This window comes from Fundulus heteroclitus, unplaced genomic scaffold (assembly GCF_011125445.2).
Source record: "Fundulus heteroclitus isolate FHET01 unplaced genomic scaffold, MU-UCD_Fhet_4.1 scaffold_62, whole genome shotgun sequence".
Classification (NCBI taxonomy): domain Eukaryota; kingdom Metazoa; phylum Chordata; class Actinopteri; order Cyprinodontiformes; family Fundulidae; genus Fundulus; species Fundulus heteroclitus.
In genome coordinates this window covers 1702610-1730568 of record NW_023397055.1, presented here as the reverse complement: position 1 = coordinate 1730568, position 27959 = coordinate 1702610, and the positions used below count along the sequence as shown (strand labels likewise).

The 27959-nt window shown below is 39.4% G+C and overlaps 1 protein-coding gene and 1 long non-coding RNA gene across 2 annotated transcripts; one reads left to right on the top strand and one right to left on the bottom strand.

Annotated features, from left to right (window-relative positions):
* Window positions 1-587: 587 nt before the first annotated feature.
* Window positions 588-6968, top strand: LOC118561370. The gene is made up of 6 exons (XM_036133426.1): window positions 588-864; window positions 1316-2311; window positions 2486-2644; window positions 2885-2980; window positions 3353-3570; window positions 6746-6968. The coding sequence occupies exons 1-6, from the start codon at window positions 862-864 to the stop codon at window positions 6966-6968; spliced, it is 1695 nt and encodes a 564-aa protein (XP_035989319.1). The 5' UTR covers window positions 588-861.
* Window positions 6969-7196: 228 nt separating this feature from the next.
* LOC118561378 lies at window positions 7197-10051 on the bottom strand. Its single transcript, XR_004930007.1, has 3 exons — window positions 10016-10051; window positions 7301-7567; window positions 7197-7221 (listed from the first exon to the last, which is right to left on the bottom strand). It is a non-coding gene; the product is annotated as an uncharacterized LOC118561378 (long non-coding RNA).
* Between the last annotated feature and the right edge of the window lie 17908 nt (window positions 10052-27959).

Genomic DNA, 27959 nt, shown 5'->3' with positions numbered 1-27959 from the left:
ATTATCCAATTAATTGCGATTAAAATTTTCAATCGTTTGACAGCACTAGTATATAGTAAATACTACTATATACCGGTGGGTATGATCACTAAAATGCCAACGACCAGTGAGTCTAATGACACTGATCACTGCCTTAATAGTTTGACAGTATAACCTCATATGAACGCAGCTCTAACCGACCCGATGCCTCAGCACAGTGACCAAGCTTTGATAAATACACCGGATCTGCGTCGGCGGAGTGTTTTCTTTGTATTTTAGCCGGGTCGCTACAGTATGGAAGAAAAACAGTCCCATTGGAATCCACCTTTTCTTTAACACTGAATTTTAAACACTGAATTTTTTAACACTGAATTTTAAACACTGAATTTTTTTTGACACTGAATTTTAAGCACTGAATTTTGTTAGACATTGAATTCCTTACACAAAATTTTAATCTGGTAAAAATTCACCTGCAAAAAAATTCACCTGCGAAAATTCAGCTGCAAAAATTCGGCTGCAGAAATTCAACTGCAAATATGACTTTCGGTGAACTCAAGCCAAAGCAATCTTAGCATGTTTCCATAGGACCCGATATGTAGAGGGTATGATTCTTTCATCTGGACACTGCAGTGGACTGCCAGAATTTTATAAAATCGTGACCATAGTAGTTAACCCTGAAAAAGTAGCCTTTGTTGGCAAAAAGCTCACATCTTGGTACCTTGAACATTTTAGGTCTTTTGAACTTGTGGAGAGCATCTACGCAGACATTGAGATTTTCGTTCCCCAGGCTCTCAACGACCATCATCCACTAGTGGCATACACAGTGGGAGGGAAGGTGCTGGTGACTCCAAAAGTGTGCCTCCTCCATTGAAGTGACACAGAATGGTCAGTGGACTCTCATTACACTCTATAAACAAAACTCTGTTGCTCTCATTCACATTTTCACCCTTTCTTCTATTCAAACAAGATGTCACAGCTTGTCCATTATTTTATTTTGAGAGATTTTTCTGTCAGTTTTACTTCTTGTATTTAATGGATTTCCTGATTTGTTTCACCTGTGTCTTCTTTCATTCACCTATGTCCTGTTTGCAGTCACCCCTAATGTTTTTGTATAGGTTTGGTTTTCAATTCAGTTTTTGTTGGATCCTTGTTCATATTATGTACTTTTTTGCTGCTCAAGCTTGCTTTGCCTATGGAGACATTGCTTTTCTTGTTAATTTTCGCAGGTAGAATTAACACATTGTTAGACCTTGTTACATTATTTATGAATTTAACTTTCGAGAAATTTTCTTTAACCTGATCCCTCTGTGTTTTGTCCTTATTTTTTGTGACATAGGCTGGATTAGTACTGCTGGTGAAAATCTCCCCAAGAATGTCCCGTAAAGTGACACTTCCTGAAGTACCTGGTTCGGTTGAGCAGTTGCAAAACATTCTTCAGGAAAATCTTCAACTTCAAGGCAGTTTTACACTACAATATGAGGACCCAGGCTTTAATAATGCTCTCTGTAATTTGATTGACATCCATGAGTTGCCACCTGAGCGTGCTATCTTGCACATTCTTTGGGATGAGTCTGCAGTTGTTCTGCAAGAGTCAGACTCTTTTGATTCAGGGTCTTCCCTGGATACAGCCAGTTTATCCAGCAGAGAGTCACTCCAGAGTCCCTCAGCTTTTATTAAGAACTATCTGCGAAATGTCTCAGAATGGCCTTCACCTTTTCCGATCCCACCCTTCTCCTATGATGTGGAGCTTAAGCTGCGTAAAGGCAATGAAGCATATGGAGAGACCAAGAAAGGTATCAGCTTAACAAGAGACATGAAGACAGACATTTTGGACAAGATTGCTCAGGCAGTCTTTGAAGTGAAAGCCTATCCTGATCAAGACCAGATTGAGTCAGTTGCTTCTGCTCTCATCAATAGACACCCCTGCCTTCGAGAACCAGGCAGTGAAACGGGGTATGAAGGATGGAAAATGAGCATAAAATACAAACTTGGCAATTACAGGTCCAAGCTGCGTCAGGCAGGCTGTATCGAGGTGAGCATTAACAAGAAAAAGAGGAGCAGTGAAGATGATGGTGCCGGTTCTTCTCTGAAGAGAGCAAAGCGAGGCGAGATTAACCACGTCCCTGACCATCCAGAAAACCATAATGATGATTCACTGGAGGATGAAAGACTGGCTCTGGTTGAAGAGTTTAAGAAGAAGAGCAAGAATGTTGCACTCATCAGGCAAAAGATGGAGTTGACTTTCTCTTTGAGACGCAAGGAGATCGTGGAGCTGCAGCCTATGGTGTCAGAGGTTCTGGTGCGGTGGCCTGCTCTGTTTTGTGAGGCAGAGGTAAGCATGTGAACTAAAAATATATTATGTTGTGTTTATGATTTACTCGTTTTCACAAGGGGAGTAGAAGAGTTATGCGTGTTGATTAGAATGCATATTTAACATGACAATGGTGTTGATATTGTATTGACTTTTAATTGAGGATTTCAATTTTATGTTTACATTTTTCAACAGATAAGGGAGGAGTTTTATCGCATCACAAACAAGAACCTAATGGACAACTTCAGAGCTGCCCTTCATCAGCACACTTGCAGGCTCCTGAGACTCTATCGGGGGAGGAGGACAGCTTTTTCATCTGAGATGGATCAGCTCCTTAACAGCCTGGATCAAGAGGTGAATTCTAGATGTAGTAATTTAATAACTCTGAACATTATGAATATAAAAAAGAAATGTTGCCTTTTTATGAAACTATAGTAATAATTTTGGTAGCAATTGTTACAATGTTAAGTGATTCTTCTCATGACAAACCCTCAAAATAAACCTTGACAATGAGCAATCGCAGGGTCCAAGCCGAAAAATGTAAAATTACTGAATACAATTTTATAATTAATTTCATGCAACTCTTTGTTTCAGACATCTGACATCACTGCACTTCGACAAACTGCAGCATTGAAGGGCCTTCCCTTGTATCTCCGTGACAGTCAGGAGAAGCTCTTCAGGAAATGTTTTGTAAGTAGTTATAAGTAGAAATTATAAAAATGTTATTATACTGTATTTATAGTGCTGAATTTAACATTGACTTGAACCATTACCTCTCTGTCCTCCTTGTTCCTTTATCTTTCCTTATGGCCAGAGTGTCTTCAATAGCTGTACTGTCCTGGATATGACTTTATGTAGCCTAGATGATGTCAATTGATGTGTGTAAGGGATTAAATCTTTAATTGTGCGGTATGGGATGGAAATAGTTCAGATGTCCAACTCATAATTAATTCAATTTTGAAAAAAATTGTATTCAATAATTTGTGATTCTTTTAGCGTAATACCTTATTCCTATTCACAGTAATTTAATGACTAATGTCTTTTCCTTTCTGTCCACACAAGGACACTGACCCAGAAGAGGAGCAGACGAAGGGCCTCACTGTGGGTGTCCTCACTGTGTTGGAGGATGATGACAGCGCAGCTCCTCAAAGTGTGGTGAATGTTGCTGTTGTTGTGGAAGAAGAGATTGTCCTTCAAGATCTCCCTGACCTGCCAACTGCTTTTGGTTACCTCTTTGGACTGATCTATGCGTTGAACCTTAAGTACCCAAAAGATCTCAGGTACACATTTGAAACTGTTCAGAAGGTTTTCATGGAACTTGGTACAGATCTCTCTGCAAGGGTAAGATCCCTCAAAAACAAACTCCTTGAGTGAATCTGCACGCTAACTGATACTGTTGGGTATGGAATTGTTGATCTCTGAAAGGTTCCTTCTGTCCAGCCAACCCATGTTAATTTTGTCTTCCTGTTTCTCACAAACAACTCTGATGTACCTCAAACTCCCACTGTCTTACATTTATTTTGCACTTTATTGGGTTTTCCTTAAACATCTTAAATGTTGAGGTTCAGTGTTTGTAAAACAGCACATAGTATTGAGCAGTGTTATAAAAGCTTGTGCTACACATTGTAGCACAAGTTGACTGGGACAATTGGGTCTCATTAGTTTGCATTTACTTGGCCCTGTTGGAAGGGCTTTGATCCTGGTACAGTTCAAATAAAACAAAAGTTTTGAATGTATATGTTGCATCTGTAATTATTTATACATTTCTGTAATTTTTATACAAATCATAAGTTAGTACAACTTACAGGGGAGTTAGTAAAATGAAGAAATTAAAGTTATTAGAATTTAAAATTAGAGATTTGCACAACTTACGGGATAGTTTGTAGAATAAAGAATTTAAAGTTATAACAATATAAAATTAGAAGTTAGTACAACGTATAGGATAGTTAGGAGAACAAAGAATTTAAAGTTATAACAATATAAAATCAGAAGTTAGTACAACTTACAGGATAGTTGGTAGAATAAAGAATTTAAAGTAATTACAATGTAAAATTAGAAGTTAGTACAACTTACAGGATAGTTGGTAGAATAAAGATTTTAAAGTAATTACAATGTAAAATTAGAAGTTAGTACAACTTACAGGATAGTTGGTAGAATAAAGAATTTAAAGTAATTACAATGTAAAATTAGAAGTTAGTACAACTTACAGGATAGTTGGTAGAATAAAGATTTTAAAGTAATTACAATGTAAAATTAGAAGTTAGTACAACTTACAGGATAGTTGGTAGAATAAAGAATTTAAAGTAATTACAATGTAAAATTAGAAGTTAATACAACTTACAGTTGAGTTGACAAAAATTAGAATTTAGAGTTGAGCCAACTCAAAAGCAAAACTTAAGATATTTAGTTTGATTGCCCAACTTAAAATTTTATCGAAGTTTGTTGCCTTGAAATTTTGAGTTCATCTAGCTTTTTTTTTTTTGCAGTGTAAAGTGTTATATGTGTTATATTAATACACAGAGAGGTAAAATGAGAAGCCCCTGCTATCTTACTCGCAGCAGATAACTAAGTTCAGTTTTCATGGAAGTTAACATAATCAACATCTTGGGCCAGCATTATGTCTTTTAAATTGTGTCATTATTGCAGACCCTGTCAAAACATTTAGCTTTTTCATGATCATAGGTTGTGTTAAGTTTTCATATTTAATGCAGTTTCTTCATTAAACTCCACAACTGTTTTTCAGCCATTCCTCATTAATTACTGTAATTCATCTATATAACCTTTTTCTCTGTTTTGTTTTTAACCTCTGTGAGGCAGAACTGAAAAGTGCTTTACAAATACAGTTTATCAGTAAAAGTTTAACATTTAAACAGAAACCAACATCAAACATCTTGAGCCACACTTTTAATATATAGTTTATTGAGAAATAATGTCTGGATATTTATGCAACCCCACAGGAAAAACACACAAACCACTTATTTTTCAGAATTCTCTTGTTGAGCTTGTGCAGTTCCAGCGTTGTGAGAGTCGGCGTGAATTTGAGCGTTAGTTACGACCCGTGCTGCTTCTGACATGATGAGCTTTCATCCCGTGAATGCATTGCACTGGATTTTTATACAAGTCTCTGAGAGGTTGCGTTTACCAAGAGAGTGTTGAGTTTTAGTGACATAATCTGAAACCGTTGTTACGTGTATCGCTGAGCTGCGTCTGTTCAGCTAGATAACTGATTTGTTTCCTGCTTCTGCTTATTACCTATGTCTAAAAAAGGTCTTGTGCGCTGGTCAGCGGCCGTGCTGCGGTCACTGCGAAATAACTGATTTTTTTTCCTGCTTCTGCTTATTACCTACGTCTAAAAAAAGGTGTTGTGTGCTGGTCAGCTGCAGAGCTGTGGTCACTGCGAAATAACTGATTTGTTTCCTGCTTCTACTTATTACCCATGTCTAAAAAAGGTGTTGTGTGCTGGTCAGCGGCCGAGCTGCAGTCACTGTGAAATAACTGATTTGCATCTTCCAAAGCCCACACGCATGCTCTCGCCCTAACAGATCTCCTGAGTTCGTGATCCAGCAGACACCGCTGTAAATGCATTTAGTTTGGAGGGAGGACTAAAGACGAATAGAGGTTTTCTTAAAGGGTCCTCCGGATTATTTCTGCGCAAACGGTGCGGGAGGTTTTGCTCCGTATGATAGGAATTCAGCAAATATTACGTAAGTCTGACTGTTATGCTGCTGCTGAGCGTCAAAATTGAGCGTATATAAGATAAATAATTAAATGTGAATAAATTAAAATAATTGGATGTGAATAAAGGAATTAAATAATTAAATGTGAATAAATGAATTAAAATATTTGGATGTATATAAATGAATTAAATAATTAAATAAAGTAAAATTAATGGTTTATATTAATAATGTCATATAGGCGGGACTTCCGGCAGGGGGACTGGAAATGGAGGCGGGACATCCGGCAAGTTGATGGATTATTTATCCGATTAATGGTAATGGAGGCGGGACTTCCGGCAAGTTGATGGATTAATTAAATTTTGACATAAATTTGATATCAATTAATATAAATTTTATATCATTTAATATAAATTTGATATCATTTAATATAAATTTTATATCATTTAATATAAATTTTATATCGATTAATTATTGCTTAAGATAAGAATAAATCTTTATATCGATTAATATAAATTTTATATCGCTTAATATAAACTTTATATCGTTTAATATAAATTTGATATCGTTTAATATAAATTTTATATCGTTTAATTATTACGTCATCTAAAGGTCAATTAAAAAATAAGCCCCGCCCCTTTTTAATCGCCCCGCCCCTTTTTAATCCATCAAAATCGGATTAAAAAGTGACAGAAGGGTAATCCTATGTCTCTCTGTGAAGCTATAGGAGACAAAAAGGGTCAGAAAAAATGTTGAAATGTGCTTAAATCCTTCAATCAAGATTTCATTCAGAGTTACCTGTGGATCTGTGTCGATACAAGGACACCAAGAGGAGCGTTGAGAGGAAGTATGGAGAGAACACCACCAGGTGCCAGAGCACAAAGGAGGCTGTCGAAGGAGCTCCAGAGGTGGGCGGGGCTAAGCCTGTGGGTCTGTATGTTGAGATGATCCCCCCTGGTAAAGGTGAGTGGGTGGAGAAAATGTGTTGGACTGGCAGTAAGTAGTCCTGACCTGAGACAGAGATCCTGCTGGATGGAGACTCTCCATGAGCGCTGATGCTACACCTGTAGAGGCCTTCATCAGAGCTGGTCACATGGTGGAGGGTCATGTGACCTGCAGGCTCAGTCCTGATGAGGGAGCCATCTTTATAGAAAGCAGCTGGGAGGTTGGAGGGAGCGGTCTTTGTGTGACAGCTCAGAGTGACGTCATCTCCCTCCATCACAGGGAGGACAGGACTCTGCAGGATCACTGATCCACCTCAACACAGAGACAAACTACAGCATTTCATCCATTTCCACACAGCTTCATCAACACTAACTCCACAGTCTGATCTTACCAGTGACAGTGAGCTGGATGCTGCTGCTGCTGGCTGCTCCCTCTCTCCACTCACACCAGTAAACTCCAGAATCCAGGGGGACGATGTGGCTGACGATGCAGGAGGAACCGACGGCGTCCCCCCAGTCCGTTCCACACTGAGTTCTACTTTCCTTGGTTGTGTTTCTTTTCAGAGTCCATACAGCCAGGCTGTTGTCCTCCTCACAGCTCAGAGACACAGAGTCTCCTTCAAAGTACTGAGAGCTGCTCTGACGCACCGTCAGGCGACCTGGGGAGAACCAGATATAAAACTGATTGATGGAAATTAAACACTCCCTCAACATAAAAACAATGTGTTTATATTTTATGGCATTACAACCAGAAACTGTAATTTATTCAAAGTAGTACACAGTTGTAGACGGAAAGAAATAGATAAATGGATGTAAAATGTATACAGCAGCAAGAGGTGCATATTTAAGTAGCCCCCATTACTCAGGCACCGCTAAACAAAACCCAGAGCAACAAGTTGTATTATAATTATTAAACAGAGTCCAAATGTGAGTCATTCAGTGAGTGTGATAATGTGAATTTATGCCTCAAAACGTGACATAAACTGGCACTGTGCACGCTAATGTCACAGCACAGCATTGTCAGAATTGTCCTGGCCTGATATTCTGGTTTGTGTTTTTTCCTGAGGGCAACGTGTGTGCAGCCTGTTAAATGTGACATGTAGCCAATCAGAGAGGTGACGGAACCAAAGAGAAAAAGACAGAATTTACCTCCATATTATTATGTATCAAACAAGGAGCCCCCATTTTCCCTGTCTCCACTCCTTTAACCAACGGCTTTTATTTTGGTAAGTTTTTTTCCCTCTTAAAACGAGTCCACATGTGATTGCTGCTCACAGCGCTTCATTACGCCGGTGCGTAAAAACTCCAAGACGCACAGAGAAAAAGGCGCGTTGATCTGCGGCAACACGCTTCAAAGTCCTGTTTGCACCGTGATCCAGGAACCAATTTACCTTTCAACATGTAACAGAGTTAAAAATGCCTACATCAATTATTATTTCTAAATTTCTGTTGATGTTTTGTTTAGCATTTGTGAATTGTATCTCATTAAGCTGATTGATGTTGTTTTATTTATTTTAACTAGCAATTGCCTTTCCTCACTCTGCCTTGTGAATGCCTCCTGAGCTTCTGTACATGTAAGCTAATGTTTATAACTCATGTTGTCTGCCACTACCTACCTACCTACCTACCTACATACATACATACAGGCGGAGTGATATTACACACTTGGAGAGAATATATAATGCGCCTTTATAATCCATTGAGCCTTATGGTCCGAAAAATACGTGAAGTTATTTTGCCAAATACCACCGTTTTCTAAAAGCAGGGAATCCCAGTAAAATGCTGATTGGTGAGTACTCATTAACATCAACTAGATAAAGTAGTAAATTGACTGGCGAACGAACACAAAAATAGGTCAATCAAAACTATGTTCAGGATCTAAATAAAGTACTTTAAAACATATTGATGCTTTGTTTCTTATACTATCAACCATTCACACTTCTTTCAAGACAGCGTCACACCTAGCAACAGGGTCAATCACACCTCCTCACCAAGATAAAAACTTTTGTCAATTCCTTTTTCAGAGTCACTCTCAGCAGCGATCTGAATCTCTCTCAAGCTAAAACTCTTATGTTGGACATTTTAGGCTAAAATAGGAGCAGTGGCAGGACTAGAAAAGATTTATCTGGGTGGGGCCAATGTGTGTGTTTTTTTTCAATGGGGCCTAAAAGTGAAACACATTCATTTTAAAATTATCATTAAAATAAAAATGTAAAGATAACAAATCAGGTGGTCCCAAGGGACTAACAGTTATGATTTGTGTTCCAGCACATGTAATCATAAGAAACTGATTTAGTATTATGTTTTCAGTACAGAGGCCATAACAGGGGCCCTGACCAGTTCTACACGGGCTCTGGTTCTTGTTTCCCTATCTAGAACCGCCTGGTGATAGGAGCTCTCTGAGAGGATTCAGGATATTTGTGAATACGGGCACTGGTGCCTTACCGGGTGAAGAAGCTGACTTCTCTCCTTGATCGCCTAGTGGCACAAATGAACCAGCTGCTGACAAATGGGACCCATCCTGAATGGCTGACAGAGGGCAGAACCTAACCTGATAATGAACGACCCCCAGCAGCGCATCAACCAACTATTGGCCAATAACCTGTCTCTCCACAACATGGAAGCTCCAGTCAGGCATCATAGCGGCTAAGATAAGTGGTTACAACACATAACAGAGGCCCAGAGAGGCAGAGGTGAAACACCAGAGGAGCCAAACACCCTCTGCTGGTTATCAGAACAGACATCCTAGACGGCAACAGTAGACAACCAAACCTGCGCACTGCATGGATCGACTACTAGAAAGCCTATGATTCAATGCCACACACATCCTGGAATGTCTGTAGGACGAAGCCAAAGTACCTTGAGAGAACCAACACATGCATAGGGAGACGTCCATGTAAAAAGACCCAAGGTCAGAATCAGACCCAGGACCTTACTGCAGCAAGGCAGCAATGCTACCAACTGCGCCACCTGGTGGAGCTAAGAAGGCCACAAGAGGATGCACGTAGTCTGCTAAAAGCTATCATGCACAGAGCCCCCTGGTGACCATCTAGAATAGTGCAGGCACTATAAATGAGGTTTAGTCAGACAGATGAAGGTTTACTCACCGTGGATTGGTGCAGAGCCCAGCAATGACACGACAACTAAAAAGAAATAAACAGCACTTAGTTAGAACTTTCTTTTAGAGCAAAAAGCAGAAAGTAGCGATCAGACTGGAGCTGTGAGGCAAAGTTCTGCTCAAGAGAACAAAGGAAGCAGGTTCAGAAACAAGAGAGAAAAGTGATTTTACAGGCAGAAATGTTACTTACAGAGGAGCCACGGCCAAACTGTCACCTCCATTCTGCTGCTTGGTGACAAGAAATCATCTGCCTGACCAGCTTATTGTAAGAAAGCCCACCTCCTCATCCTTCAGCCGGCGGGCTGTGGTTTCCTGTCCATTTCAGCTGAAGGTGAGAAGAGCAGCAGACAGAAACAAACAGGAAATCCCTGACGGCAGAGAGATCAGTGAGCAGAAACGTGAACCACTAACCCTTTAAAGCCAGGTAATTATGAGGAAACGTCACATTTACAAAAAAAAAAAAAAAAAAACTATTTTTGGTTGCTTTAAAAAAAATAAAGGGTCAGGCTTTCAAATTTTCTTTGTGTCATAATTGTTACATTAGACATAATAGACGTCCCTGATGTTTTCTGCATATTTATATAGGGTGTGTAAAATACACTGCTCAAAAAAATGAAATATAAGGAAAGACCTTAACAAAACAAATACAAATCAGTCCCACCTTTATGGAATCATTGTTACCATTGGGTAGTAACACTTTTTGTGGATACATTTTACCTAGTGCTGTGCAAATGGAACAAACAGGTGGAAATGAGAGCCGATTAGCAAGACAACACCTAGAAAAGAGTGATCCGGCAGGTGGTGACCATAGATCATCTTTTCTTCTCGTTCTGTCTGGTAGAACTCTTAGTTTTATTTTGTCAGTGCTGTTATGCAAAGAGGCATTTTAGGGCTTTTTTTTTTTACAGCCTCTTGAAGAGGCTCAAGTACTAGCAGCCAATCCAAGATGGTACATCAATGCAAGCTGTGGCTAGAAGACTTACTGTCTCTGAGCGTAGTGTCCAGACCATGGATCCAATGCCAGGAGACAGACCAGTACACCACGAGACGTGGAGGAGGCCATAGGAGGTCTACAGCCCAGCAGCAGGACCACTGCCCGGTCCTTTGTGCAAAGAGAAACAGGGCCCAATAAAATGGCCTCCAGCAGGTCCCTAATGTGGATGTTTCTGCTCAAAGTGTCAAAAAACAGACTCCAAGAGAGTGAAATGAGGGCCCAACGTCCACAGAACACCAACACAGGCCGTTGGGCTGCCAACATCCTCCAGAACAAGGGTGTCAAACTCATTTCTATCTAGGGCCACTTTGGCGTCATGAAGTCATTAAAAGGGCCGGTTGTACGTGTATAGACGATACCTTGAGTTTGACATCTGTGCTCCAGAATGACCGCTTTGGTGGTGGCTCTGTCATGGCTAGGGCAGGCGTGTTGTTGGATGGCCACACAGCCTCCATGTGCTGCCAGAGGTATTCTGACTGCCATTAGGTGCAGAGAGGAGATCCTCAGACTTATTGTGAGACCATCTTGCTGGTGAGGTTGGTCCTGGTTCCTCCTAATGTAGACAAGGCTGGACCTCATGTGGCTGGAGTGAGTCAGCAGTTCCTGCCAGACGAAGGCGTTGATGCGATGGACCAGCCTCCTGTTCCCCAGACCTGAATACATCATGTCTACATCCACCAACGCCACGCTGCACCACAGACTGTCCAGGAGGCGCTGGATGTTAGTCCAGGTCTAGGAGGAGATCCTCAAGATACCATCCGCCGTCTGAGCCCAGGTGTTGTAGGGGGTCATACAGGCACCTGTAGGCCACACACGCTGCTGAGGCTCATTTATATTTGCCTTGAGTAATATTCACTGATGTTGAATCAGCCTGTCATGTTTTATATTGAGTATTAATCACATCCATGGTGTAATAATTTGATTTATATCAATATGTTTTTGTTATTTTCTTTTCTATCCATTGCAGTGTGTTTGTAATGAGGCGTTTCAATCAGACTAATTAATTAATTGAGATCTAGTATGTAGCTAAGCACCAAGCTGTTTTACTTAATACACGATTGGTTTTAACAAAGATAAAGCTTTATTTGACCTTGGCTGAAATTGTTAAATATTTTTCAAAAACCCAAAATAGTAAACCTCAAAGTTTAAAGATGAATTCATTCATACATTTTAGATTTTTTTTATTTTAAACATAAGCATTGCTAATTATTTATATTGCCTTTCTGAGAACATCATCCGTTTAATTTATACCGATTTAGAGAGTAGGTAAGGAGTTTTATACCTACTTTAAGCAGCTTAACCACCATTTAAAAATCAACGCTGACATGCGTAAGTGAGTAAAGGGCAGATATTGTTAAATGGGGTACCGCGCACGTGACGTCACCGTCTCAAGAGCAACGCCCCTTTTGCCTCTTAGGTAGGGCACACAGGAGAGAAAGCACGGATAACCCAGCTATTACAAGCACAACAGAACCAGCGATATGACCGACTTTGCAGCCATTAAACTTTCCCAAGACGATGTCCCAGGCACACGGTTTACTGGTCGCACTGTCGAAGATCACACCAACCTTCAGCTCAAACGATGGCTTGAGTGTCGAGGGCTTAAAAAAACGGAAAACTGGCCGAGTTGATGAACGGTAAGCTTTGTTTTTTTTTCCTGCGCGGCGATCATGGCGGCGTCGGCCGGTTTTTTTTTTTTGTTTGCAATCATCGTCCAGGAATCGGTATATGTTTAATGTTTGTCTCATTTGAAATGTTTTTGATAGGGCTGGGCAACGATTAAAATATTTAATCGCGATTAATCGCCCTGATTAATCGCGATTAATCGCATTGTATTTACAAACTCCAAGAATGAATTCAAAAGTAGTGTAAAGAGCACTTTTATTTTAATGTTCTGCTGCCATATGAACAAAAGTGTTGTAACATTTGTAGCACTTATTTTATACTGGATTTTTTCAACCCATCTATTGAATTTAGTGCACTAGTTGATCTTTTCTTCATAAGAGAACAGCAAGCACTGCAGCCAAAATATGGCCTTTTTTGACCTGCTGTATATTAGCCAGTCCCTAAGCTTGATGTATCATGAAACTGTTGACCTTTTGGGTTTTGTGGTTTTTATTTTATTATTACAATTAAATAATAATAATAATAATAATATGTTCAGTGTTTTTTCGCTAATCCACCTCTTATATATTTCAATCCTTATGTAATTTTGTCTGTGTTGTGTGCACCTGCCTGTTGCTTTAATCCTATAAATTTCCCCGTCGTGGGATAAAAAAAGGATTAGCTAATGTTATCTTATCTTAAATAACACTTTTTAATATATGTACTGGGTTCTTTCAAGGTCTTAATTACATGTTATGTGTGGGCTCCAGTAACATCCATCCATCCATCCATCCATCCATCCATCCATCCACTGATCTACCTGGATGTTCCCTGGAGGACTGAAACGCCTCAGTCAGAGACGTCTGTGGGTCTGTCGGGGCAGTGAGAGAAGTTTCGTCTCCTCTCTCCGTTTCTGGGGCTCGACGTTTTCATGTTTTTTCACGTGCTTAGATAAATTTGTTGTGTTTCCACTGAAATGAACCGGCTTTTTACAAAACATACAGCTTGATTTCATTTACGGTATTAAAATAAAGCCAGACGGTGCTACTTCCCCTGTTCATGTTTTTTCGCTGCTACGGTCTCTCTCAGCTGTTTCTTTGCTAAGTTTGTGTGAGAGCTGAGTGGGCGGGCCAGGCTGAGCCTTCGTGCTGATTGGCTGGCGCCGCTGAGCCATGTACAAGAGGGGAGGGGGAGCGGGAGAGTGCTGCCGTGACAGCGCGCAGCAGTCAGCGCGCCTGCTGACTGACACTGACTGAAAGCATGTGAGCAACATGCGTTAATGCGCGATAAAATAAATATCGCCGTTAATAGTCTAATGAATTAACGCGAAATTAACGCGTTAACTTGCCCAGCCCTAGTTTTTGAGTAAGCTATCCTGGTAGCAGGCTATCATGTTAGCGCCTGCTACCATGACAGCCTATATGCTGTCATGGTAGCAGGCGCTACTTTATTAACATGTCGGTCACCAAAATACTCTTACCTTGACTTGATGTCGCTGGAATTGGGTCAGGATGTTCTTCGGTTGTGCCCTTTCCGTCCGACAAAATGCTTGCTACATATGTAGGCCGACTGCACCGGTGTACCAGCGCACACATTTCTCCTTGGCACTCTTGAAGAAAACATCCTTCATATGCGGCCGATCAGCGTACCTCGAGTCGCTGTTGCACGTTCCATAGCAACAATGTTTAAAAACCATGGACTTAGATTTGGAAAAAGCAGTCGTTTTAACGAGTAAAACCTAGGCTAACGCACGTCTTTTTTAAAGCAAAACAGCGGCGGGTTTCCGGAGTTTGTCCCACTGCGTACCACGTGATGTGACGTCATCGTGACGTTACGTTTCTAAAAATAGCTTGTTCGCGGTACCCCATTAGACATTTAAAAATACAATAAAAGTTTAATACTTTCTCTGTTGATGGAGATAAGTTTTACTTTACCAGCCACCCTCTGCCAGGGAAGAGGTCAAATTATGATGGGTAAATGCGCTAATGGATCGGCCAACGCACGCATATCGTCGGCCGATACCGATGAGAAAAACGAAAATATCAGTTGACCCTTAAGTCTTATATTCTGAGCAGAGAAAATACAGACTATGATCTGATTTGCCAAAAGTTCTTGCCTTAGAGATGCATGAGTCTTTAAATTTGCATTAAGCAAATCTAGTTCTGTTTTGTCTGTCTAGTCGAGCAGCTGACAAACTGTTGAAAATATGGAATTGTAGCAGAGTGAGGCATGACTAGAATTAACAGACATTGCCACACATGCATTGGGAAGTCATGTCTGTAGCTTATCCACAACTGAGCCGAGGACATCACACGCAGTCTTCAACAGGTAATGGTACAACATAGACTGTTGCCAAAATGAGATTGGCGAAATCTGGGTAAATAATATACGCAAAAGCCCACTGCTAATTCTTGCAGGGCTGCAGAGACGAAGCATCTCAGTGACATGTCCTGGATGGCACCATCTGTTGTTCACCAGCACCGCCTATCAATAACCTGTTCTCTTTCTGGTCTTTAAATCATTGTCTGCTCATACGGTTAGAAAGCCTGGCAGAGAGACGCTGGAGTTAGGGATATGATCCTGCAGCCATGTTTCAGTGAGGAACATATCCTGGCTGGGTCTTTTCTAAAGGCTCAGAGGTCCTGCTACTTGTTTCCAAAAGATCTTACATTACTAAGAATAATCGATTGAAGAGTTGTGGCATCATGCATGTTAACTTATTTAATAACTAACCCTCAGTCTGTTAGATCTGGCAAATATCAGCCCAAACAGCTGATATTAGGACACAAGTGGAAAGGGTGATTCAAGCATTAGCATTCCGCAAACTCTGCACACATATGGAATAAAAGAGTGACAACTTCTCTTCAAGTATAAGAATTTATTAACAGAAATAAATGAAAATCCAGAGATCACTATAGAATGCTGTTTATCTAAATAACACTATTTCTATTTCACTATTTAACCAACAAATCCTCCCTGCTAGGCCAATGAAACTCAACTAAAGCTAGTGAGCAAAATAAAAATAAAAAGCTAAAGACCTACTGTATGTACAAAAATGAGAAACAAAAAGAAAATAAAATGGTTGAAAACCATCATAAGAATGATTCAGTGAATCCTGGTTCACTGCAGATCTAAATTAGGGAACCACAGTTCATCTTAAAGAATATGGGTTGAGGTTAAATTGGCTCAACTAATTAAGAACAACATTTGATGTGTTCAACCCATTCGCAAAGCAAACCTGAAAATCAAACCGATATATTTGGGAAAATAACATTTTAAATAGTGATTTGCTCAGTAAATAGTAACCTTTAGGACAGTTGGTTTAATATTTATATTTCTATTATATTATATTAATATGATATTTCTCCTGGAAATAATTTAGACTTAAATTGGTGATTCAGGAAGATAGAGGTCGCTGTTGTGAAAGATCGACCGAAAATGACATTTTAGGGGTGCATCCTGTGGCCATTGTTTACATTAGCATGATGAGTTAACACAAAACCATTAAATCGATATTAATGTTCCCTATTAATGTACTCACGCTAGCATGTCTATCGAATGATAGCGATACTAGCTAAATTGTAGGAATATTTTTTATTACTCTCTACATGTTTTACTTTTCTTTACCATGTTTATTGCATTATGACTTATTTACTCATTACTATTGGAAAGTTTTAAGGTTTCAGCTTATTCAGATAAAGTTGCATTTACAGGAAATTTATCCTGTAAATTACTGCAATTTATTACTGCAATTTAACCCTTTACTGTAATTCACTGCAACGTATCCTGTAAATGTACTGCAATTTCCTGAAACTTTCAAGCTGTATGAAAATGAAATTTCGTTCTGTATGCACTCTGTGCATACAAAATGACAATAGAGAAAGTCTAAGTGTTTTTCAGATGACTGATATCTCTCTCCTATGTTACAGAGTAAGGCATTGTGCAAAAGACAGCCTCACGATAAATGTTTTTGCACTGTAACTGTGATGAATTGCACCCAACCATCTGTTGTGTCTCCTTTTCCTGAAAACTAAAATCTCATCAAAACCAACGTAGATGCACGTATCATTATCACAAAGTCACGTGATCGATACAGGAACTGTTTCAAACTGACTCTGACGCGGCAAACTGCGTTTATAAGGATGGATATCTGCCAACGGGATGCATCTGCAAAAAAGAATCTTTGATCTTTAGTGGTTCATCAAATTCATCAAGAATTATAGAGCTTGGCTTCAAGCCAAACAAAAGGTTTCGCTGCTCGTGTGGGACCATTTTGATCTCATATCAGAAAATAAGGTATTTGTTTTAATTTCCTTATTTCATCCTGTTCCTCTCACAGTTTCACTTGATCTATCTGAATTGAAATTCATTTCAAAGTGACTCAGTTTACTGTCATATTTTTTGCAGGTTATCTTCCTTTTCCACAAGGTTAATGTTGTGTTTTTTCTTAATGTTGTGTTTTTTTCCCAGTGTAGCAGTGCTTTTAAATCCGTAATTGCAGTTTGCACTTCAGGGCCACCGTAGTTAACAGACGGAAAACCGGATTGATCAGCTCCTAAGCAAGTGTTATCTAACCGGACACAGAGCACTACTTACCGGGGTTACACAGTCCTACCAGCAGTCAGTGTCATTCACCGTCGTCATTATTATTATTACTACATTGTCATCAATTTTAACATGCTTCAGTTCAAATTGAAAAGGTTTCACTTTCCTTAATGTTGTTTTAGCTATGCAAAGCTATTCCTGAAGGACCTAGTATATGTCATTACCCCAGAATGCATTGCCATGTCAGTGTGAAAATATTTTATTTAAATATAAAAAACTAAACATCTTACAGTACATTTATTGTATTGTTTTTAGATCTAAAATACACATTTCTGATGCAAAGAATATTGTTATAACTAATCGTGGAACCCCCATGGATTTGAAAAATAAAAAAAACAGAACTACTCTAACATGCAGCCAGCAGGAGCAATGTAATTCTAGAGTAAGAATTACTCTAGGGCACCGTGGGACAGAGGTTAGGAAGTTCGTAGACCAAAATAAGTGTCTATATTTAGAAATAAACATTAAAATGGAAACTTTTGAAATTTTATTATTAAACTAACATTTATTCCAAAGACTAAAGTACTGAAAATAGGTGCTGTTGAGTACCAGTATTGATATCAAGGTATTGGTACAGTATTGCTTCAATAGTGAAAGATACCCATCCCTTATATTCTGATGGTGGTTGTAGGGGACTCACAGGTTAACTTAAAGCAATTACAATCAGAAAAAAAAACCTTCCTAAAAAGGTGGAAAAAAACAGACAAGAAATTCCACTAAATAGGCAGGTGAGTAAGAAATGCAAAGAGTTATTAAAAAAACACTACAAACCCATTTGTTAAAAACATTATCCGAGTATGGTATTGAATTTGTACATAAATTCAAAAATGAAATACGAACACTACCCAATTCTCCCCGATCTGGGGCAATATGACAATTGAACCAGGTAAGAAGGACATGGATTTTAAAATATGACAAGCTAAAGGTTTATGCAAAAATTATTTGATAGAGGGATTATGATGAACTTTGAAGATTTGAAAAAGAAATTCGACATTCCAACTAAATGTTTTTTAAAAATTTTGCAAATCAGAAGACAAAAGAACACAAAAGAATAGCATAGTGAGAAGACTTGAAATGTAATATATCAGTAGAGGAATGGTAGCGGGTCTGTCTGAAAGCACAGGAAATCTATTAATACTCAATTTTTGCATTAATCCAATACAAATGGTTGATGAGAACATAGTTACTCCAACATTATTAATTACATTTAATTCCAACATTCCGGACACATGTGTTAAATACGAAGATGAAGGCAATTTGATTCATTGCCTCTGGAAATTTCCTAAGATTCAGAATTTTTGGAAGGAGGTCCGGATAAAATATAACTTATCGTTGGTACGTTGTGTATTTTAGGAATTTTTCCCACACAAACAAGTAAGGTTGATCAGAAAGGCATAATTTACTGTTCGGTGCAAACCAGATAAAGTATAGCCAGGTCCTGGAAATCTGTAATCAGACCCCAATTAAAAACTTGGATGTCTACAATATCAAGCTTTCTTGCCTTGGACAAACTCTTCTTTATGATTAAAGGGCAAATATTGTGTTCAAAAAGAAATGGCAAAAGTTTTTGCTATTCTTGGAAAATATAAATACCCATGATGAAGGACTGAATGTTCTCTGCCAAATTTTGCTTATGTTTTTATTCTTATAATGGCTAAGTCTGTCGTCTTCATGTTAATTCCAAATGTAGTCGCTTGCTCTGGGAAACGTACGAGGCTGACACACTTGAAGTTGGGACGCCTTTATTCGAGGAGGACGATGCCACCACCCCACACCTGGCTTGTGTACTGTGATTAGATATTTTGGACTGGATCTCGGCACACACCAGTGATATGTCAAACTTGAAGTATTTTGTCTCACTGCAATTAACTGTTTGTCACCTTGATTGTTTGAGTTTTTTTTTTTTTTTTTTTTTTTTGGTTCTGTATGTTTTTTTTATACATTTGCGAGTTGTCTGTATGTATTTTTTTTAAATATAAAAGACAAACGGATACAAAAAAACTAGGCAGGTGAGCCAGCAGTGTGTATAGACTGACAAAGCAGATGTGCTACAGCTTAAATAAAATCAACTTGAAATGTTTTAACACATATCTAAACTTTAGCAACAAGAGAGATACTGAAATTACCAAGTGAAGACTGTTGCATTTGATGACAACACAAACATCTCACAGCAAACTACAGCTATGAAGTTAAAATTGGTATTCATAGCAGAGCAATGTTCTGTCCTGTATGGATCCTCATGTGTCTGTTTAGAGATCCTCTTTCAATAAACCTTTGTCCACATAAATCACAACAGAAAGGCTTCTGTCCTGTATGGATTCTCTTGTGTTTGTTTAAAGATCCTCTTTCAATAAACCTTTGTCCACATAAATCACAACAGAAAGGCCTTTGTCCTGTATGGATTCTCTTGTGTTTGTTTAAATACTCCCTTTCACTAAATCTTTTTCCACATATATCACAATGGAAAGGCTTCTCTCCTGTATGGCTTTTAATGTGCATGTTTAAAACTGTTTTTCGGCTAAATCTTTGTCCACATAGATCACAACAGAAAGGCTTCTGTCCTGCATGAATTTTCACGTGTCTGTTTAAACTTCCACTGTCACTAAACTTTTGTCCACAGAGATCACAACAAAAAGGCTTATGTCCTGTGTGGATTCTCATGTGTACGTTTAAATGTGTTTTTTGCCTAAAACTTTTTCCACATGCATCACAACAGAAAGGCTTCTGTCCTGTATGGATTTGCATGTGCAAGTTTAAAACTGCTTTTCGGCTACATCTTTGTCCACATAAATCACAACAAAAAGGCTTCTGTCCTGTATGGATTAGCTTGTGTCTGTTTAAACTTCCGCTTTCATTAAACCTTTGTCCACATAGATCACAACAGTAAGGCTTCTGTCCTGTGTGGATTCTCATGTGAATGTTTAAATGTGATTTTTGACTAAAACGTTTTCCACATACATCACAACAGAAAGGCTTCTGTCCTGTATGGATTCTCATGTGTCTGTTTAAAGTTTCTTTTCGGCTAAATCTTTGTTCACACCGATCACAACAGAAAGGCTTCTGTCCCGTATGCATTCTTATGTGTTTGGTTAAAGCGCATTTACCAATAAATGTTTTACCACAGTCTTCACAGCTAAGCTTCACTCCTGTCTGGACTTTCTTTTTTGAGTCCACATTTTTCTTCTCTGTAGAACATTTCTTATATCCAGAGTCTAACGAGCATTTCAGTTCTGAGAGACTGTGTTCTACATCACTGTCCTCTTCATCCTTCTCAGTCTCTAAAGAAATGGAAGCATCTCCATGATCTTGTATCCTGATGGATTCTTCTCCATCATTCTCCTCTGGAAGCTCTCTGCCTTTAATTTGGTCTGGATAAAGCTGTGAGAGTAGCAGAGACTCTTCATCTTCAGTCTTTATGGGAGCAGGAACTGAAAACCTGATGGCATTAATCACCTCCTTCCCATTGAGCTCCTCTCCTCGCAGACTGATGTAGACTTCCTTCTCTTCCTCCTTTATGTGAGGGGGACTTGGCTCATGCAGGTCGGCACGAGGTCTTTGGTCTAAAGAAAATTCTTCTTTAACAATCCACTTCTGAGCAACATCTGCAGAAAACATTGTAACACATTATGCAAATTAGAAAGGATTTTAATTTCAGTCTGAATTGAGACAAATTTTAATAAAGATATATTTAAGTAATTCAGTTAGATTTAATGTTATGATTTAACTACTTTTTCTTAGTGTTTAGTTTTAACTGTTTTATGCCTTTGCTTGTTTACAGATCTTTGCAAAAGTAAACACCACCATGGCCTTTTAATGTTTGTTCTACTAAATGAGTAGAAAAAATAAGTTACTTCAACATACAGGATGAGGACATTCTGGAAAATACATAAGAAATAAATTTAGTCAATAAATGTAAGAATTAAATAAAATAATGCATTGGAATAGAATTAACTTCACATATAGAATTAACTTCACATTTATTGATAAAGATAATTAATGAATACTTCAGACATGCTGACCTAAATCTGTAACTTATTTGTAAAATGGCAAAGGTTTTTTCTTTGTTTAAATATACTGATAATCAGTTATGTTAAATGGACGGAACTTATAAAGCGCTTTTCCAGTCATGCTGACCACCCAAAGCGCTGTACACTATAGCCACATTCACCCAGCCGCTCTCACTAACGCACACACATTTATACACCGAGACGCAGCTCAGTAGGCAACTTGGGGTTAAGTGCCTTGCCCAGGGGCACATCGACATGTGGCAGTGAGGAAGCTGGAATCGACAACCTTCTGATTGCAAGACGACTACCCAACCCAATAAGCCACAGTCTCCCCAGTTGTCATAATAATAATAATAATGAATAATAATAATAATAATAATAAATAATAACATTATTAATTAAGTATACCTACTTAGACAGCTGTTTAAAATACTAAATACTAAATTAGAAAACAGTGCAATCAAAATAATTTACAGTGTTGATTTAAAACGAGTCTATGAGATCAAATTTCTGGGTGTTTTATTGGATGATGAATTTAGCTTGAAACTTCAGAATTTCCATGTAAAATCTAGACTAGTCAAAAGTGTTGCTGTTTTAAGGAGAATATGATTTGTTCTGGACCACAAATATCTGGTTATTTTATATATATATATATTTATAGGTTTCCAGGGAGAGTAGTGGCCTAGTGGTTAGAGCAGCGCGCTTGCACTCAGAAGAATGCAAGTACCCGGTTCAATCCCCAGTGCCTGCACTCTGGGTCCCTGAGCAAGACCCTTAACCCCAGATTGCTCCCCGGGCGCCGCACATGGCAGCCCACTGCTCCCCAAGGGTGATGAGTTAAAAGCAGAGAACAAATTTATTTAATTCTGCCCTATGCACAATCAGTTGTGCACATACAAATGTTTTTTAAAAATACTCACCTGGGTACGGGGTCTTGGCGGGGGGCTGTTGCGGCTGGCCAGCGGCTTACCGGATCTGGGGATGACGCCTCTGCTCTCCCCAGGAAGGGATGGGGGGCAGGGGTGGCTAGGGTAAGGTCGGGGTGGGAGGGGGTTTATTAGGTATATAGTGGGTGATGGGGGGCTCTGGTCGGATGGCCCGTACAGGTCGTGTCGGCCCCCCCTCTTTGGGGGGCCTGGTCCGGGGGGCGCCTGGTCCGGGGGCGGGGCCGGGGGTCGGACACAGGCAGTCGTATTGTTGAATTGTGGTGACCCCCCCCATTTGGGATTTTTGGATGTGAATGCTTTGTGGGAATGTGTGTACAGCGTCCTTTTTTTTAATTTATTTTTTATTTTATTTTATTTATTTCTTTTATTTATTTATTTTTTTTTGGTGTCTGTGTGTGGCGAGTGGGGCACAAGGGAGGGATGGTGTGAATGAGGTTTTTTTTTTTTTTTTTTTTTCCCAGGTTTGGGTTCGGTCCGCTCCCTCTCCCAAGATCATCTCAAGTCTCCGCTAGGTGTGGAGCCCATCCCCCCACGTCCTGCCCTCCTCCGCTGCGTCGGCGGGCGCCTTGACCCTCTGGCGCGTTGACGGTCCTCGGGTTTGGGGCGGGTTCCCGGGTGGGCGCCGGCCCATTCCCGGCGGTGGCTTCGCGGGGCCTGGCCCCCCGGGGGGCGGCCGGGGCCCCTGCCGCGGGGGCGGGGCGCCCCTGGGGCCTCTGGCCCCCGGGGCCCATGGCCAGGACCACTTCAGCGCGGCCGGCTGCCGGCGGAGCCCACGGGCTCGTCCCCGCGGCTCTTGAGGGCGTCGGCATTGCGGTGGCTGGGGGATTTCCTCGGGGTCGTCTCTCCTCTTTCCTCAGGGGGGGGTTGTAGATTTCCTGTGAAGGCCCCTCTCGGGCGCACTGCTTTGGGGGCCCCTTTGGGAGTCCGGGGTTACGGGTCCCCTGACCCCTGCCTCTGTGCTCGGGGAAGGTGGGTCTTCGGTTCTCCACAATCACTGTCAAGCCATTTCCTTCTGGATAATTTTCACCTAAACTAGTGCACTCTCACAATCTCCCACAAGTGCTGGGTCCCAGGTATTAAATGTTCACTTATATACAGAAAGGCTATAATTTATTTACTTTCTTTTACTTTTTTTTTTTAGGTATCACATTACACATGTCAGCTTAAATAATAATACATATGATTTAGCAATGGTATCAAGGTGTTACACGATTGTATCTGTTGCTTTATGTCTGTTGGTTGTGCTGTTCTTTTTGTCTCTTTCCAGGTGATGGAGCAGACAGAGGATGTTTTATCATTCTCTTCCTTTTATCTCTTCTTTCTTTCACCTCTTCTTTCTCTTTTTTTTTCTCTTCTTGTTTTTCTTTTACTCTCCTACTTTCCCATTGTAGTGTCCATATAATTTGAAATTCTCCCTGCAGGAATCACAATAAAGCTATTTACACGCACAAATCAAGCGGAGCATTATGGCGAAAGCTGTTTGCTCCACTTGTGAAAGTAAAATCTGTCGAGCTCTATTTGGCATCAAGATATCAATTTTTATTGCCACATTGCTAGACAGGACACTGGGGAAAGGAAAAAAATAAAAAATAAATAAAAAAAATAAATAAAAAAAATACTCACCTGTACACTGATCGCACACTTTTTCTGCTGAATTTACATTTCAATTGTTTACTGTTAAATCACTGCCGCATTTTATCCTGTAATTTACTGTAATATTCAAGCTGTATGCAAACGAAATTTCGTTCTGTACGTTCATTGTACCATATCTGAATTATTGTGTTGAAGTCGTGGGCATTCTATAAAAATGAATAAATTAAAAAAATTTTTAAAAAGCTACCATGCGTCATACAAAATGTGCTAAACTTGTATGTGATTTGCTTTCTTGCGACTTTCAGCCATCTTCAAAGTATACAGTGAGAACAGCGGCACTAAAATGAACAGCTAACATGTAAGTTAAGCTAACCTGTAAGATAATTGGACACAAACACCAGAAGTGTGCAGCCAGAAAGGGTAAACTAACAAGGAAAATGAATGCACACTAGCTTGCATGCATTTTCAATTGGACAACCAATAGTTAGGGTGATACCCAGGGAACTTGAGGGACAGAGGGAGGTGAGACCAGGACCAAGACTGACTAATCCCTGCCATACTGGGCAAATGACAGAATGGGTCAGATTATGAGATTACAGATACTGGACTGCAAAGTTGGTTGCCATGGAAATTACAGATAAACAGACTCTGAAGGCAAAAGGTCTGACATTCTTAGACAGGAAAGAAGGACACATCTGCATTACAGCCTGATCTTCTCCACCAATGTTATCAACACTGATATCGTACTGTTACACGCTCCTGAATGGGTGGACACAATCTGTCCTATTTAATGTCTGTGTGAGAGAACAAACATTCTCAGGCACTGGTTGCGTTGTGATATGAGAATCCAGTAATGAAGCTGTAAACATCCCTCTTCCTTTTAGATTAAATATGGTAAAATACGGTTAGAAGAGATTTTTATTACTACAGAGGTCTACAATAGAAACACCACATTACCAGATAAAAAAAAACAAAACATGGGGCGGCCGTGAATATTTAACAAATGGTGTTTGCGCCCGGTACCGAGTGGCATTTTGTTTTGAATTTTTGAGTCTGCAGAAGAAATGGCATCACAGCAGCAGCTGTGCAGCAACAACATCAGGTGAGATTTCCTGTTTTTTTTATTAAATCTCTTGGGGCTGTAATGGATGCAATTCAGACGCTATGAGGTAAAAGAATATCAATGAATAAACAAAAAATATGAAGAAGAAAAACTTATGGGTGAAGATGTTGAAGTGGGCATTAAATCAAAAGTTAAGATGAATTAATTAATTAATGTTTCAATAAAAGCAGAATAAACTCTGAAACTTTACGTTACCCGCTGAAGCGACTGAGAAATTTTGAACTGGATATCTTGAAGTAGAGGCGCAAGTAAGAAGCAAATATTTAGGATGCCACTAAGTAGGGCTGGACGATATTGAAAAAAGCATATTGATAAAAAAAATGCATATTGATTGATATCGATAATTATCCAAAAGATTTAAAACCTGGCTCTTATGATATTGCTAAATGACTTACTTTGAATAAAGAACACACAAACACTAAATCCCAATTAAATCCTTATTTAACCAACATTTTTACCCATAACTGATTTTTATTTTTATTTTATTTTTTTAAATAACTCAAATTAAAAGACCTGGGTGATGTTATTAAATACTGACAAAGAATAAACTAAAGTGACCAGTAAAATGGCCAAAATAAATATAACAAATAAATAAATAAATTAGCCTAATTAGGTGGGAATAGTACACTAGTTACTCCTCAGGTTCCATTTTCTGTCTATAAAGTCAATTGAAAGGCTGATGCAGGGCTGAGGTCTGAGGTTGTGGCGTGGAAGGACAAACTGCAGCTCATTTTTTACTTATTCCCTGCACTCGTTGCACAATTTAGGGAGCACTGTTAGAGAAAAACTTCCAGTCCGGAACTTTATATCGCCGAGCAAGAATGGCAAGTAGTTGTTTTAAGCCAGGTTTTTCAACTGCAGACAACAGCAGCATATTCATTGCATTGTTTTGGAAGAAGTTCCATAAAATTCTGACGACGACGTCAATAAGGCGCCACAATGGTTAAAGACATAAATGGATAAAACTTCTAGCAAAATGACTAATTTTACCAACAATGGTAAATTGAGGATTAAAGCAACAGTGACAGATTGTTTTAGAATTACATACAGTTACCTACAAGATTTATGGAGATTTAGCGTCTGCTCGAATGCAGATCTCCTTTTGACCAGATGTTCAAATGGAATCCAAATGGAAGAACAAACATCCAAATGGAAGAACAAACATATTATTGGGTTTATCTAACTATTTGGCTAGGGGTGTTTTAGACAACGTCAATTATTTATCACTAATAAAGCACCAAATTCGTTACATATCCCTAGTTTTAATATAAAAACACCAGGCTTAATGCCTTGTTGAAAAAAGATTATTTGGGTCTTTTACTTGCAAAATTTAATAAACTTTAATAATATTCTCTGTTGTGCCCTGATGAGGCCGTGTTAATGTCAAAGCTGAATACCAGAGGACCTGCTTAGGAGCCATCAGCTTTTTAGCTTTGATCAAAAATGGTCAGATCACAAAAGGAGTTTTCTTTCCATGTAGCTTGTTTTTCTACGCAATTCAAATTCTCCGATCAGACTTGATCGAGAAAACAGCCCATCTGTAAAGCCCATAAGGCAATTTTTTTAAAATACGATTTATTTTTTTATTTTCTTTACTAATTAAAAAGCTAATTGGTTTACATACTGTGGGTAGTTTTAAACTTTATTTATGCTGCAGGTGTAACGCATGACTGTTCGTTACATTAACGCACAGTCTACTGAATGTATATTACTTCTGTGTATATATATATATATATATATATATATAATTTTTTTTTTAATTAAATTTTACTTTATTTTATTGTATTCTTATTTCTGTCTGCACCATCATCACCAAGTCAAATTCCTTGTATGTGCAAACCTACTTGGCGATTAAACTTGAACTTAAAAATCCTTATTTGAACCAATAAACGCCTGTATTTGGTGTATAATGTTTACAGTCACAGAATAAACAGCAACAACATAGCATTTAACAAAATTGTTCCACTTGAAACCTCTGGGTCATTTTATGTCAGTACAGGCAAACTTGTCTGGTGAGAGCTCCTTTGAATAACCTGCTGCTGAAGATGACCACTGATCTACCTGGATGTTCCCTGGAGGACTGAAACGCCTCAGTCAGAGACGTCTGTGGGTCTGTCGGGGCAGTGAGAGAAGTTTCGTCTCCTCTCTCCATTTCTGGGGCTTGACGTTTTCATGTTTTTTCACGTGCTTAGATAGATTTGTTGTGTTTCCACTGAAATGAACCGGCTTTTTACAAAACATACAGCTTGATTTCATTTACGGTATTAAAATAAAGCCAAACGGTGCTACTTCCACTGTTCATGTTTTTTCACTGCTGCGGTCTCTCTCAGCTGTTTGTGTGTTAAGTTTGTGTGAGAGCTGAGTGGGCGGGCCAGGCTGAGCCTGCGTGCTGATTGGCTGGCGCCGCTGAGCCATGTACGAGAGGGGAGGGGGAGCGGGAGAGTGCTGCCGTGCTGTGACACCAGTACGCGTGCTGACTTACACATTAACATGCGTTAATGCGCGATAAAATAAATATCGCCTTTAATAGTCTAATGAATTAACGCGAAATTAACGCGTTAACTTGCCCAGCCCTAGCAGCAATATTAACCATGTAAAATGGTTATATAGTGACATGGCACCTTTAAATGGATATTAAAAAAATATATGATTTTCGAAGGCAAGTGATTATTTTGGTCTTTTGTTGCTAGACATGTAAATAATGGGTAGACTATGAGAGCACTTTTTTAAAACACAGTTCTCGTAGACTAAATGCTATCTGTTCTGTCTCTCTTCGAGGTCGGTCGCATCTCAGCTCTCTGCAGCTCCTTATCTGCTTTGCCCCCCCTCCTCTCCTGCTATTTGCTTTGTCCTGTCTTTTTGAGCACTTTCTTCATAATAACTCGAACTATGAAAAATCATGGATCTGGTAAGCTGGTCTCTCAATGCTATTGATAAAAAAAATTTTGACGGGTAGGCAACGAAAGGGGGACCTGTCCTGTCCTGATTTGACTATTTTTGGGGCGCCTGTGGGCTCCGTGTAAGACGGGGTTCGGGGCAGTTTGGAGGAACACACCTAA

Excerpts from the sequence above, each read along its gene's own strand:
- LOC118561370 (XM_036133426.1), top strand. Across the intron at positions 2,312-2,485 it reads CTCTGTTTTGTGAGGCAGAG|ATAAGGGAGGAGTTTTATCG; the intron begins GTAAGCATGTGA and ends ATTTTTCAACAG. Across the intron at positions 3,571-6,745 it reads AAGTACCCAAAAGATCTCAG|ATTTCATTCAGAGTTACCTG; the intron begins GTACACATTTGA and ends CCTTCAATCAAG.